This window comes from Ctenopharyngodon idella, chromosome 13, assembly GCF_019924925.1.
Source record: "Ctenopharyngodon idella isolate HZGC_01 chromosome 13, HZGC01, whole genome shotgun sequence".
Classification (NCBI taxonomy): Eukaryota; Metazoa; Chordata; class Actinopteri; order Cypriniformes; family Xenocyprididae; genus Ctenopharyngodon; species Ctenopharyngodon idella.
The window spans coordinates 24,349,493-24,364,789 of NC_067232.1; the positions used below are offsets into that span (position 1 = coordinate 24,349,493).

Genomic DNA, 15,297 nt, shown 5'->3' on the forward strand with positions numbered 1-15,297 from the left:
ACGCAAGATTCGAAGTCAGTAGATCAATGCACTGTCAGGGAGAGGGAAAGAAAACAATGAAAAGCGATACAGTAATTTACAATTTTAACTAATTAATGAATAAAACAAATTATTTAAATTGGTCGTCAGTGAAAATAATCTGTTAAAAAAAATTCAGGCAATACTTTTCTGTAGACCGATGATGTGGAAATAATATGGGATTATTAAATATATGCATATATAAATATAACACTGAGCAGAGTTGGATGTCAGTGCTGTAAAATATTTTTACAGAATATTAAATGTGTGAATATATTCCCGTTTTATTTATTTTTTTTCAACAGTTAATGAAGTGTGCTGTTGTCTCATCAAATATAAGCCTAAAATGTATTTTGGAAAAATAATAGTTCAGGAAAGGATGATAACAGGCTTAATAAAATAAGTCATGTTTCACAAACAAAAGGCACAATTTATTGTCAACACATTTGAAACTTGAAATGTATCAATATACATGTCTACCATTAAAGGGATAGTTCACCCAAAAATGAAAATTCTGTCATCATTTACTCACCCTCAAGTTGTTCCAAACCTGTATAAATGTTGTTGTTCTGTTGAACACAAAGGAAGATACTTTGAAGAATGTGGCAAACTGAACAGTTTTGAGGCACCATTGACTTCCATAGTATTTTTTTTTTTCATACTATGGAAGTCAATGGTGCCCCAAAGCAGCCTGGTTACAAACATTCTTCAAAATATCTTCCTTTGTGTTCAGCAGAACAAAGAAATTTATACAGTTTTGGAACAACATGAGGGTGAGTAAATGATGACAGAATTTTCATTTTTGGGTGAACTATCCCTTTAATGCAGTGTCTGTTTGATAACATACATAGCAGTGAAGTAATGTAATATTTTGAGGAAGAACACTTCAAAATGAAAGCAAGATGTCTATGGGGCCCTTCCTGTTATTTGCTGACTTCCTTGCACATTGTACACCAGAGATTTGACTGTTTGGATATAGTGAGTCAAGTCGCACTTTGCTTTTCCCACATTCCCACCAGCTTTCCTATATTAATGCCCCAAACCAAATGCAAAAGTATGAGACATTTAATTAACCATAAGTTTAGGGTTTTTTCAAAGTCATATTAAGGAACAAAGAAAAGTCTCCCAGCCACAAATGGGGTTCTGCAAAATAACAGATGTGTCATCTGAATTCTGTAAAGTCTTCAGACAATCACAGATAAAAGGTCAGGGAACGTTATTACAGAGTAAATGTTAATTTAATTAAGGCATACTTTCTTTAATTTAAACGAGAAGAAAGTCATGTCCATAGAAGGCAAACAGAGTGTGATTAAATTACTTCAATTTTGTTCCTTGCTATGTTACACATCACCAATTTCTTGTGTTATGAATGAAGGTATGTGTTATGTTAGTTAGCAAACAGCATTTGTACATGTCACAGAAGTGTCTCATAGGACCATGAAGAAGTTTTTTCACACAAATATGAATTTACCAGCATCACTAAGCAGATTATCATTACTTCAAATTGCACCAACTGACATTTCAGTAGCAGCAGGTGTGCTGTAAACAAAAAGCACATATAAATATATTTAAAATAAACACAAAGATGCGAGAGTTTCCAAATCGTCCTGTGATGTGATCCTGTGGGGTTCAGAGGTCAGAAGCTCATGAGCAGGTCACGCTCCTGCACGCTGGTAAGAAAAGACTTCCCAAAAACGAAGGAGTGAAGGCCTGCCCGCAGCTTCTCTGCCATCGCCATGATGATGTTCAAATCCCCCTCCATCGTTAAGTCTAAATCAGTTTTCAGATTGCGTAGAGATCTGAAAGGTTTCTTCCCCTTCTGCCTGTAATGATCAATAATAATCAATAAGACACAATGAGTCTACCTGGACATACAGTAAACAACACAATCATGACCTACACTCCCCGCTCCCCTTAGTTACCCTTTCTAACAATGCCGAAAACTATTTTTTTTTACCAGTGCATAGTCTGCTCTTGTCAAACATGGACACGCAATCGTACTTTGTGAATTACCTCAGGAATTATTATAAACAATCAACCTTGTATTTAAAATACAGCCACCAAAAATGTTTCAGATATGCCAGTGAAGGTGTATTGTAATTTGCACATAGCTTGCATCATGAATTTTATCATGATTAACTAAAAAAGGAGCCTTTTTTAATTGAAATAAGCAACCCTATGGAAGCTTGTTTCCGCCCCTGAATAAAAAAGGTAATTGCGACTTTTTATCTCACAATTCTGACTTTTTTTCTCAGAATTGTGTGATATAAAGTCGCAATTGCGAGGAAAAACAGTCAGAATTGCGAGAAAAAAAGTCCAATTATCTTTTAAATAGTTTTATTCTGTTTCAGAAACAAGCTTCCATACAACACAGAGCAGATAAAATAGCTAAATATTATATTAAATCATACGGTACTTACTGATAAAATTTAATTGCAATATTCATGATGGCTAAAATAAAAACAGACCACAAATATTAAATTATGCTATAAATTTTTGCTTACATTACCGTACAAAAATGTGTGAACAGTACAATTTTTTTTAAAGAAACTAAAACGTTTATTCAGAAAGGAGCGTTAAATTGATCACAAGTGACATTAAAGACTTTTATATAATGTTACAAAAGAGTTCTAATTCAAATAAATGCTGTTTGTTTGAAATTTCTATTCATCAAAATAGAACAGCACAACTGTTTTTAACACTGATAAGAAATGTTTCTTTGGCAGCAAATTAGCATATCAGAATTATCTCTCTAGAAGGATCATGTGACACTGAAGACTGAAAGTTCAGAGGAATAAATTACATTTTAAAATATATTCAAATAGAAAGTCAATATTAAAATTTAAGTTATTTTAAATTGTAATAATATTTCAATTTTCACTGTATTTTTTATCAAATATATGCAGTCAACCAAAAACTTTTGAATGTTAGTGTATATCACCCACCTTTACGTGATACTACAAAAAATGTGCTTAATGTTACTGAAAATTGTTGTCATTGAGTGCATATCAGTGCATTAACCACCTACAGTACTCACATGATACTTAATATCTAGTTAAAATAGACAGAAAGTGGATGCAATAAACAAATTGTATTATAATAACAAATCAGCTGCATGCCTGGAGTGTGTGTTTAGTAAGTACACTGTATAAGTGGTTGTAGTCTCGCGTAGCCAGATCTTCAGTCTGACGACAGAAGGTCTAGACTCCATAGCAGCTTTCACTGGCCAAAGACTGCCTAAGAGGACGTTTGTCTGACATGTAACACAACCAATCACTTTGTTCTGTTCCGCGTCATGTTAAGGGGCGCGAAATTGAAAAGTCGATGTCCCTACAATAACAGACTGGCGTGCAATTCACTCAAGAACGTTGTGCAAGTTTACTGCAACAATGGTGTAGAGGTCTGCGAGGGACTGTTTTTTTCGTCCCGCTCCCGTAAGGTTCTCTTCCGCCTAAAATTCACTCTGTGTTCACCCGCTATCTGCATATAGTGATTTTCTTCCCAACCCGACGGGTCCCGCTAAATTTAGATTGTTTCCAGAATCTCGCATTTAAACTTCCCAAAAGAAAGAGAGTGATTGGGGATAACAAATATAAAATGTTGCATAGCATATACAAGATTTTTATTTGTTATTTGTCTTATGATGCTGTCAACACCCAAAAAAATGTCATAGGAAAAATGTCTCAAAGAATATTAGGCTAAATATCACAGAGAAAAAATAGGCTAAATAGGCTATTGTCAGACCGCCCGCTCCCGCCTAAAGTACACTATAGTTACCGACCGCAATCCGCCTTTCATTCAAAATTTAATCCCGCGCAGCAAGAAATCTTATCGGGTCCCGCAGTTCCCGTGGGAGAGCCTCGGGAATGCAGACCTCTACAATGGTGCTGTGAACTTCACATACTTCAAAATCCAGCATTCATTGTCACACTTGTAAACACGATGGCTTTCTTTTTCCATAAGGGGGTTTGGCATCACGACAGCTTTATTTCCAGACAGACCGTTAAAGAATGCCACAAACACGTCTCCCAGAAATCCTGGAGAACTTAACCAATCAGATGACGACTTTCAAACTCCTGAAGCGTTTCCCATATTTTGTGCTATATGCATCAGACGTTCAGCCAACGCGCTGTTGGCGTGACGTCTGAGGCTGAGACTAAAGTGGTTGGTTAGGTTGTGAGCTCAAAGCCGCTGTACTTACGTATCATCCTCAATATATCGGAGCAGTGTCAGGGCCTTCCTGTGCAGCAGGAGAAGGAAGTGGGACAAATACACACTCCGCAGAGACAGACCTGGCTTCAACAGAAACACCTAGAAACCAACAAAGATGCATTCACACACACATTCACGTTATCAAGGCCAAAGCAGAGGAAGAAAAAGAGTCAAAAGGGAGTCACAGCAGGCTTACCTCATCTATAAAGGACTTTACAAGTGTGTCTTTGTGCATCACGTCCTGAAATATATTCCTAAGAAAAGCCATGAAGATTAATTAGTGATTCAGAGGGTTCAAGAAGCCTCTCATATCTTCTTAAGAAATTTTAAGAGCTGCTTTTAATTCTCTAAGAAATAGGTTCAGAAACTGACTACATGACATGTGATGCTGATTACATCGCATCGAGTGAATGATATGGTGAGTGCCCTCAAATATTATTACAAATTTAAAATAACTGCTTTCAAATTTAATATATGTCACAGCAATAAATGTAGTTTATTGCTGTGATGGCAAAGCCGAATTTTCAGCATTATTACTCAAGTCTCCAGTGTCACATGATCCTTCAGAAATCATTCTAATATGCTGATTTGCAGCTCAAGAAACATTTCTTATTTTTATCAATGTTGAAAATAGTGCTGCTTAATATTTTTGTGGAAACCGTGATACATTTTTTCTGGATTCTTTGATGAATAGAAAGTTCAAAAGAAATAGAAATATTTTGTAACATTGTAAATGTCTTTACTGCCATTCCTAATCAATTTAATTCATTGCTACATCGCTGCATAAAAGTATTAATTTCTTCAAAAAAAAATATTACTGAGCCAAAACTTTTGAATGGTAGTGTACGAACATGAATTAACTAAGAACAATAATACATTTATAAATGAAGATTAACCTAGATTAATAAATGCCATAAAAATTGGTTGTTTGTTGTTAGTTCATGATACCTAATGCATTAACTAATTTGTAAACCTTACTGTAAAGCGTTAACAAATATTTTAACAGGTCCTCTGTGATTTAATTATATTTGGAATACCTGATTCAGATTGGTCAGTCGCAACATTCTGAGGTAAAATATTTTTTGTAAACTATGTAATTGACTTTTGTCCCTGCCATTCATCCAACACTGTGCTAGTTGATGTATCTTCTATCTCTCTGTGATCTCTTTCCTCTCACATTTTATAATTAATAAATGTATTAATTCGGTAAGGTGTGATATAATAAGCAGGATAATGAACAGTCAGTAGATCATTATCACAAAAAACCTTCAGGATGAAACAAAATCACTCAGGATTTACTTTGCAATAATAACCAACTGACTGATTATCCCTTAAATATATATATATATTTAAATTATGTGTATTTGAATAAAAGACCACGAGAGCTTGTGATCCTGACAGTAAGAAACAGCCAATCATGATACAGCTTCCAGACTAAGAAGGTATGTAGGGGTCATACAAGTCTGGGGTGAAGGAGTCCTGGGCATTGATGAGGTTGTCTGAACTGATGTCATCCTCACTGGCGGCCCTCCACAGAGCACTGAGCTCAGAGCGCATGTAGCGCCTCTGATGATACGTGTGCTCGTGGCAGGGTGGCATCTGCTTCACTGTATTAATGTCCACGTCAATGTGGGTGGTGGGGTACGGAGAGTAGAGCACCTGCCGGTAGGGTAACACAAAGCTGCCAGTGGAGTCCTGGGAAAGAGAAGAGAGGGACATTTATAACACTATTATCCAACACCAGGTGTCCTTAATGATTATGAGCCCCGAGAAATTTAGTACTGAATATTCTTTGCAAATGGGCAGTAGTTATAAGTTTCCCATGGAGGGATGCTGTGGATACCTTAAGGAGGCCCTGAACAAAGAGGCCGGTGTCATATTTAAACAAGCCATCGGGGTGACAGAGTCGAGAGCACTTTCTCTCCGCAGGAGTGAGGAAGAGACACAGCGTGAGGACGATCTATAAAAGGAAACATCATTATTCGACTTACATGCTAAGGGGTGAATGTTGAGAATGTCTATGCATGAATGTGCACCTTATTGACTTTCTCAGGATTGCTGCCAACCACCATGGAGCAGCCACAAGTCTGAAGATGAGAGCTGATTGCCCTATGATAGAGAAAGATGACAAACATCGAAACTTTACTAAACTCAATTCAGATCATTGACTTCTACTAAAGATGTAATATGTCTTACTTGTGCAAAAAGTCTTCATGGCAGCTGTCTCCAATATCATCATCATTGAGCACAGTGTCCTTTAGCTGTAACAAGGAAAATTATTTCTTTATATGGTTCAGTAAGAGAGAGAAAAACATTCAATTTTTCAAAATGGTCAGAAAAAAATCAGTGTGGATGGTTATGCATCTTTCCAGCAAGATACATATTGTACACCCTTAGAAACCAACCAGTGTTTTTGTTTGTTGTTCAATAGTATTTATAAATGATAAATGATACAGTACATATTTAATAAACAAAATATATTTATAAGCATTTATTTACAATGTTCATTAATTGGTTAGTGACGTGACACTAATTCTTTTGTTCAGGATTTATATTAGTATTCAAAATACAATTCACACAATGACTTGAATGCACTTCTATGATGAGCATGATTTTATTTTTTCTTAATTAAAAATCACTTTTTGGGGGGGGGGGGGGGGGGGGGGTACAAAATCAAAACTATCTTGATATTTTAATGAAGAAAAAAGCTTCATTATTACTATTAAATTCTTTTATTGTATTAGTAACTCATTTTTATTAAAGACACAATATGTAATTTTCGCCACTAGAGGTCGCTTATTCAAAACAAAGGCGTAGCTTGATGAGGTGTTTTCTTCACGTCTACAGCAGGTGGAAAAGAATCCGACGGGACACGGGCAGAAATCATAATCATGGATGAGCTAATGTAGTAAAGATTTATTAACATTACTGTAGTATGAAGCAGGGTGTGGCTGAAAGCCGTTGGAGTGGAACGAGGCCGCTGGAGCAATTGCTAATGAGAGACAAGTGCGACACACGTCTCGAGAGCAGTGGAGCTTTTATTATGCCGCAGACGAGCGCTTCCGCTTCTTCCAGTCATGCGCATGTGGGGTAAGACAGCGCTGTTTTACCATTTTAGATACATTTGTGTGTTGAAAGTTGTTTTAAAGGGTTAGTTCACCCAGAAAAGAAAATAATGTCATTTATTACTCACCCTCATGTCGTTCCACACCCGTAAGACCTTCGTTCATCTTCGGAGCGCAAATTAAGATATTTTTGTTGAAATCCGATGGCTCAGTGAGGCCTGCATAGCCAGCAATGACATTTCCTCTCTCAAGATCCATTAATGTACTAAAAACATATTTAAATCAGTTCATGTGACTACAGTGGTTCAATATTAATATAATAAAGCGCCAAAAAAAACAAAATAATGACTTATATAGTGATGGCCGATTTCAAAACACTGCTTCATTAAGCTTCGGAGCGTTATGAATCAGCGTGTCGAATCAGTGGTTCGGAGCACCAAAGTCACGTCATGGTTTGACACACGATCCGAATCATGATTCGACACGCTGATTCATAAATATGTTTTTAGTACATTAATGGATCTTGAGAGGAAATGTCATTGCTGGCTATGAAGGCCTCACTGAGCCATCGGATTTCAACAAAAATATCTTAATTTGTGTTTCGAAGATTAACAAAGGTCTTACGGGTCTGGAACGGCATGAGGGTGAGTAATAAATGACATTATTTTCATTTTTGGGTGAACTAAACCTTTAATGCTACTCTCGGCGGCTACTATGAGACACTTGTTGCACACTCCAGTAAGCTAGATCGATATTAGGCATGGTAACACATGGTACTCGCGGTAAATCAAGAAAACAAGTTACGACTTACTGTGTTGAGCTATATAACATGATTAGTTTTCCGTCGATGAATGTATCCAAACAGTTGCTCACCTGTCTAATAAAACTCATAATATATTAAAGTGTCTTTGGTGTTTCCATGGTTTCTACAAAATAAAACCGGAAATCGAGGATTAACATGGGTATGATGTCACTGATAGGCGACGCACGGACATGGTCCGTGTCCTGGTTAAAATTGCTTATTTCTCTGGATTTAAACATTCTTGGAAACATTTGGGATAATGCAAGTACACAAGTCAACAAAATATATAACACTGTTCTAGTGGTTTTTGGATATTTTAATCCACAATCTTTAACATTTTATTTTATTTGCATTATTCTTTTTTTTTTTTTTTTTTAAATACGGGAGAAGCAATTTGAGTTCAGCTCACATCCCAAATCCTTCTCTTCTCATCCCTTCCTGTCTACACGAAATTCTCGCTGTGAAAAAAAAATGCATAAAAGCCTCTCAAAAATGTCAAAATACTCACATCCACCTCCTCTGGTACACTGTGTTTCTTCATGGAAGTGAGAAGCTCCATTATGGAAACAATCTCAGATGACAACATAGAGATTATGTTGTAACCCTACAAGATAAAACACAAATATGCATTACAAAAACAAACAAACAACAGCTGGATTCAAGTACAATTCAAGTACACAACCCGAAGCAAAGACCTTCTGCATGCAGATGCGTCCCTTGCGTATAATGTGTTTGAGTCTCTCCACACACACGCTGTGCAGTGGCAGGTAGAAACTGAGCTCTGACTGTGGCAGGATGATTGACAGAGCGCAAGTGTTCTTATCACCCTTGAGTTCTCCATCAAAAATCAGTGACACGATGATGACTCCCTTTTCCGCCAAGACGAAGAATTTCACATCCACTGCGCCGCTCTCCGCATTTCGCAAAATCTCGCCGTTCAGCGTGTGATTGGCCAGAAACGTGACCTCTCCATCACTGAGCAGCGACAACCCCTGACCTTTGGGCGCCCAGATGTGGCGTACACGAGGTCCCAGGATGTTGTCCCAGTAAGCGAAGGTCGCAGCCAGCACGGGACACCAGTCCTCAACCAGCACTTCAGTCTTAGCAACAGCTGGAGACTGCGGGGGACAGGCTGCGGACATGATGGCCACTCACACTGACCTATACAGTCACACTACTGTCAGTCTCACAATGCAGAAGTCAGTGGTGACAAACAGACTGCAACATCCCTCTGCTGTCCCACTGCACTCATGCAATCTGTTTGAGAGAGAGGAAGAGAAAATACAGTGGACTTGAAAGTGAAAACAGTGGCATGACATGTAAACCAGGCCAATATAACATTATAAAATTGCATTGCTGCTTTCTAACCTAGACACATTTGTGCTTTTTTGTTGTTGTTTTTCGACCTCAGAATATGTCAGGTGTCAAAATATTTTAGAGCTGCCACAGAGCTTCATTCTCTATGACTCATGCTCTATACTGTATGTCAACACATCGAGCTAACGTTAATCACTGCACCGCGACTTTCATCTATAAAATTCATCTGCTTTAGCTTGAATACTGGTAATAAATACATTTTTGTCGCCAATATGTTACACATACAAAATCTTACCTGTTTTAGCTGAAAACAACAACACATTCGTCAACCCTTTCCTGGTTCTCTGCTGTCATAAGGCAGAAGGCTGCGAAGAAGCGCGTTGCTGAAGCACTGGGCACAGCAGCGCCCTCTAGCGGGTTAAGGAGTAATTTGATTACCCGAGACCAGGGGGAAATTTAATTACCTTGTGAGTTGTTTTGTCAAACCATCACTTTATGCTGTGATCTGTATTGAGGAAGATATCGCTGTTATATTATAGTATCGAACTACGTTGTACATTATATTGCTGTTATATTATATTAGTTTTTTGTTTACCTTGCCCTGACACTACAGCTAAATAGTGGTTTTATTGCTTTATACTTCATACTAGGGGCGTAGCTGGAAAATAGTACATTTTTTGCTGTGCCCCACTTAATTGTTCCACTGACGTGGAAGATTAACGTATTATTAACGACCTGAGGATTAGGCTATTTGTCATCATGTCCGGCTGTCAGAACCTATGGTCAGAACCAACCTACCCAACCCAATTAGAGAAAAAAAAAAAAAAAACAATTAGCGAATCGGAACCGAATTCGGCACAAGTCAAAAGGGTTAGTCAATCGGTTCGCCATTTTGTCTGCGTCAATCTGAGAGTTCACCAACGGACGGAGTCATTTGGAGCACCTTCTCTCTCCCTGACAAAGAAACAATATATTTTTATAACAACACAGAGAACAAAATAGCGCCAGATAAAGTGGATTTTCACCCACAGTCCACTGAAACAAACCTGAAAATGCTATCGTTTGCCAGCCGTCTTTATTAAGTTAAACACCTGCACGAGCAGCTTGTGAATGACTCACTGCAGGTAAAAACATTTTCCCAACCATAAGGGTGTTAACAAAAATGAGTACACAAAAACTAAACTACATTAGTATGTTTTTTTGTTGGATATATCAAGGTACAGGCCATAATCATAGGCTATCAAAGTATCATGGTAGGCTACTAGCACAGAAGGCTAAGTTTTTAAAAGTTTAATTTGAGGCAAAATATTGCTAAAAACAAAGAGTGGAATAGATGTAGCCATTTATTTTTCATGGGTCAAAGAGAATGTGAATTTTAGGTTGTAAAACAGTTATGCAGATAAAAAAAAAAATGAACGAAGGAAATCATCTGTAGCCTAGACAATATTTCACTTCTCAAAAGTAGTGATGAAATGTCCATCGTGGTCACTGCGTCCGAAATTTGTATTAGAACTTATGAATGTGGATAGTATAAAATTCGCCATGTTGTGACTGTCACATGACCTTCCAGATCAGTTGAGGTGTGGTGAGAAATCGAGTCCCCCCAGGAATCGGAAGTAGTAAGTCATCCTGGGACTTTTCGCCTACTTGATTTTCAAATGCATTCAGACATACTACTCTGTTGGCGTACTGTTTTTCGCATACTTTTTAGTACGGAAGTATTCGATTTCAGACACAGATATTCATCTGCAGTGTTGTCCTCTCTCTTAGCCTTCAGATTGGCACCTCATCCTTCTACCTCTTGGTATGTAATACACACCGTCCAACCTTGCTGAACTGTTCCACTGATCTCAATTTGGTGGTTAAATACACCACTTGACCCTCGCCACCTCGAACCACTGTTGTTGGATGATATATATTGTGCTCTCAGTTTTCCATTACAATGCCACAAACCTCGTTGACTTATTGTGATGGCAGAGAGAGAGAGAGACAGAGGCATTTCAGGTTGCCATGGCAACAATAGTGCGAAGCAGCGTTAGCGACACTTTTAGGTGGCGCCTAGCAACCGTATCCATGCATCCAAAGGCCAGGTTACAAGACGGCATGGGAAGGAAATGATTTGTGCAGGCTTTTGTTAGGGCTGTTGCCTTCTGCTTGATTTGCTTGACTACATAATGTGCTTGAAATATAGCAACAGATTATTTGCAGTTCAGTACGGCTTTGGTATTAGCATGATGGGAAACTGATTATGATGATGTGTGTTTCTATATGAAACCTTCATGCTCACACGCTCTCTTCACTGATTAGGGCTCGCTGTGCTGATTAGCAGTTGTCATGTCTGCTCTTTACGGAGTCATTACATCTGCCAGAGTGATTTCCTTCCACCCCGTTCCTCATCCCATCCCATCATTCTGTGGTGTGGAAGAGTGGAGATGCATGGCTCCCGCTCACCCCAGCCCGCGCGGACGGGTAATGGGTTATTTTTCGCTAATGCCATGGGTATGAAAAAATCTCATATGCAATATATCGTGTCAGCATGCCAAAGCTCAAATCGAGCATGCCTTCAGCGGGAGAAAGTCAGAACAAAAGGACAAACCTGGCGAACAAACCCACGGGGATGGTTGTATTGTGTGATGCTAGAACTGAAGCCACTTTAAAATATGAGCAAAGCTCAAAGATTTATGACTAGGGTTCAGCTGGTTGACATGTTGTTCCCCTTTGTTTCTTATTTTGCTTATTTGGCAGGCAGATAGGCAGCACTGGCAAACCTTTAGTCTAAACTCGTCCTCCTTCACCATCAGTCAGAGTGAAATATGTGGGGGAGATGAACCCCATCTTGGTAATCATTAGCCAACATCCATTTTCCACTGACGCTAATCCACAGGGTAAAGATTTTAAAGTGTTTTAGGAGGAGCTTTTTTTCCCTCAAAATCAGGACCTTGTGGAAATATCGATTACTTGTCATTTAGCAGATGCTTTTTATCTGAAGTGATTTACAGTACGCTAACTGCAGTGTACAGCTTCCCTGGAGCTTTGTCTCGGACCAGAAGTAGGTAAAAGAAAATCTCGTTGAAATAAGTGCTGATCTGAGACTGTTCACGCAGCAGGGGTTCCTGAACTTTTCAAGCTAAGACTCACCACCTAGAGAGTTATAATTCATCTCAAGAACCACTAAAAATGTTTTAGAATGAAATATGAGGGTGAAACCCCATTTGTTCTTTCATTTTGATGTCATTTTTTTCCATGTCATACTATTGAATTTAGTCGGCTGAAAATGTCATTGCATAGGGGTGGGAATCTTTAGGCACCTCAGGAGTCACGATCCGATTCAAAAACGATGCTTGATTTACTTTTTAGTTTCTTAATCTTAAATTATTTTACATACTGTGGGTGATTTTCTCTTGTTGTTAATTAGCCTACTGATGACATCACAGACAGCGGGAGATCTAATAAGCTGCATTACACTAATGCACAGATCTCTTTTGAAATATAAGATGTTTTTGTCCTCTCTGTTTAATCCTTTAAGACTTAACTGACTGTGTTTACAATAATTTCATGTCATAAAAGCATTTTGAGATGCAAGTACGTTTAACCACGGAGTCGCACACAGCCGCATGCGTGAGCGTTCTTCACAATTTGAAAGCAGCCTTCTGTCAGTGAGTTTCATATTTTTAATATATAAGCCCACAGCATTCCAAACAACGTTGCAGTGTCTGTTGAAATTTTGCATGCTCTAAGTCTAGTGTGACCACAGCTTATAGGGGACCTATAATGCACCTTTTACAAGATGTAATATAAGTCTCTGGTGACCCCAGAATGTGTCTGTGAAGTTTCAGCTCAAAATACCCCACAGATCATTTATTATAGCTTGTCAAATTTGCCCCTATTTGGGTGTGAGCAAAAATATGCGATTTTTGTGTGTGTCCCTTTAAATGCAAATGAGCTGCTGCTCCCGGCCCACTTTCCAGAAGAGGGCGGAGCTTTAACAGCTTGCGCTTCGGTTGCTCAACAACAACAAAGCTGGAGGATCTCACGCAGCCAAAATGAGGATTGTCAGTAACGGTGTTCAGCCTTACATTGTTCAAACCGGAGTCGACACTGATGGAGAGACTCAGGAAGAAGTTACAACTTTCAGAATGAAACTGGATGTTTCTGAATGGTTAGTGGATAAATTTATGTAGTTTCTATAGAGTTGATTCAACTCATCAACTAGCATGTGCCGTCATGTTAATCTTTGGTGTAAATCCAGTGTTGAATTGACCCTCGTTTGTGAAGCAGTCCGGCGTAAAATGACGGCAACAACAACAGCTCTTCCTCTTCTCTAAAGCAGTCCAACATGGCCTCACCCCCTTTGTTGCGTGTTCTCGGGGGCGGGGTTTATGCAAATTTTAGGGTTAGTGATGTCACTAACCCGAGAAGATGCTCATTGTAGTCCCTACCAGCCGTTTGTTGTAGTCCTTAAAAAGAGAATTCTTTAAAAGAAAATATTTCCTTTTGCATTTGAACTTTGAGCGTCGTAACTTTGCAGATGTTGTTTATGCTCAAACAGCAACATTACACACTAACTAAAGTTAAAAAAGTGAAATCATAATCAACCACCCCTTTCAATTGTGACGCCATGTGTCACAATTTCCAGGTCCAAATGCTCTGTTAGATCTCAAAAATAGTACTACTTAAATAATAAATTATTAATCCTCCTAATCCTCTAACCTTTATCTCCATAGCAAAGTCCCTGTTGGCCAGACAGTGATTTATCTTTAACATTTATCATTAAAATAAAGGCGTCTGGCTGTTGTACAATTAACAACAGAGCCCAAACTATTAAACTCAGTTGCTATTTATTTTTAGATATAACAATTAACTCTCAAATAAAAAAAACATGTAAATTACACATAAAGCAGGTTTTGCATTAATTATTTTCCTACTCTAATTCATTTTTGAAATATGATCATTTACAGTTATAACATGTTTTCATGACAAATTTATTTAAACATATATTAAATAATTAAGACATTACTAACAGGTAAAGTAAATATAAAGAATATATAAGCTAATATAGTGCATATATTTAGTGAAATGCTCCTCTCTAGAGTTCATTTCTCTAGTGAACTAACATGCTGTGGTCACTAAATGACTTGCCTGAGGTAAATGTAACGCTTCGTGAGATATTATTCTCAAGCTGTTTTATTGATGTCTTTCCTTGGTTGAAACACTGGTTGAGAGATTACACATAAGGATATCTATGCATAGATTGGGTGCTTCTCAATATCCCTCCTCGTATCCTCGCTCCTCCGTCCTCCATCCTATGACCCGGAAACCGATCAAGCTCAGCCATCTTGAAGGACATCTCAATTCTCTAATTGCACCACGAGGAGGTGAGGAACGAAGAGTGAGGAAGCTTCCTGAGGAGTCATGAGCAAGGATACACAGGTGTATCCTTTGCGGAAGTCTTTCTCGTTGAAAAAACATGACGCACGCATAAATTCTCCTCCCCCTTCATATCTGGCACAATAATTTAAATGTATGCTTTATTGTATGCAGTTTAAATAAACTTTACATCTCACATATTTCAACGGGGCATCTTGCTTTATTAATATTTATAAAAAAAAATTTAAATAACCAAACTTTAACAACATATGGGTAGATCCCTCGAGTGCAGCTGATGACGCTTTGAAGTGACGCTAAAGGGAGCGAGGATATATCATTTCACTTGATTCAATTCCTCCGTCCTCGCTTCTTTTCCTTGTGTCCTTCCCTCGCATCCTGAAGGGGTGGAGCTAAGAAGCGAGGAAAGGAAACGAGGATGCACAAATAAGAATTGAGAAGCACCCATTGTCTGTTCTTCTTCTTCTGCACCTTTTCCTGTTGTGGCGGTTAGCAAAC

At 38.3% G+C, this 15,297-nt stretch overlaps 1 protein-coding gene across 1 annotated transcript; it reads right to left on the reverse strand.

The window, feature by feature from the left end:
* Positions 1-427: 427 nt before the first annotated feature.
* On the reverse strand, positions 428-9,873 carry c9orf72 (C9orf72-SMCR8 complex subunit). The gene is made up of 10 exons (XM_051917821.1): positions 9,710-9,873; positions 8,793-9,354; positions 8,606-8,701; positions 6,427-6,491; positions 6,267-6,339; positions 6,074-6,190; positions 5,690-5,925; positions 4,427-4,484; positions 4,220-4,329; positions 428-1,841 (listed from the first exon to the last, which is right to left on the reverse strand). Exons 2-10 carry the CDS (start codon positions 9,237-9,239, stop codon positions 1,655-1,657), a joined length of 1,389 nt encoding a protein of 462 aa, XP_051773781.1. The 5' UTR covers positions 9,240-9,354; positions 9,710-9,873; the 3' UTR covers positions 428-1,654.
* Positions 9,874-15,297: the final 5,424 nt, after the last annotated feature.

Excerpts from the sequence above, each read along its gene's own strand:
- c9orf72 (XM_051917821.1), bottom strand. The coding sequence starts at position 9,239 with ATGTCCGCAGCCTGTCCCCCGCAGTCTCCAGCTGTTGCTAAGACTGAA. Across the intron at positions 8,702-8,792 it reads GACGCATCTGCATGCAGAAG|GGTTACAACATAATCTCTAT; the intron begins GTCTTTGCTTCG and ends TTTATCTTGTAG. Across the intron at positions 6,191-6,266 it reads ATCCTGAGAAAGTCAATAAG|ATCGTCCTCACGCTGTGTCT; the intron begins GTGCACATTCAT and ends TTCCTTTTATAG.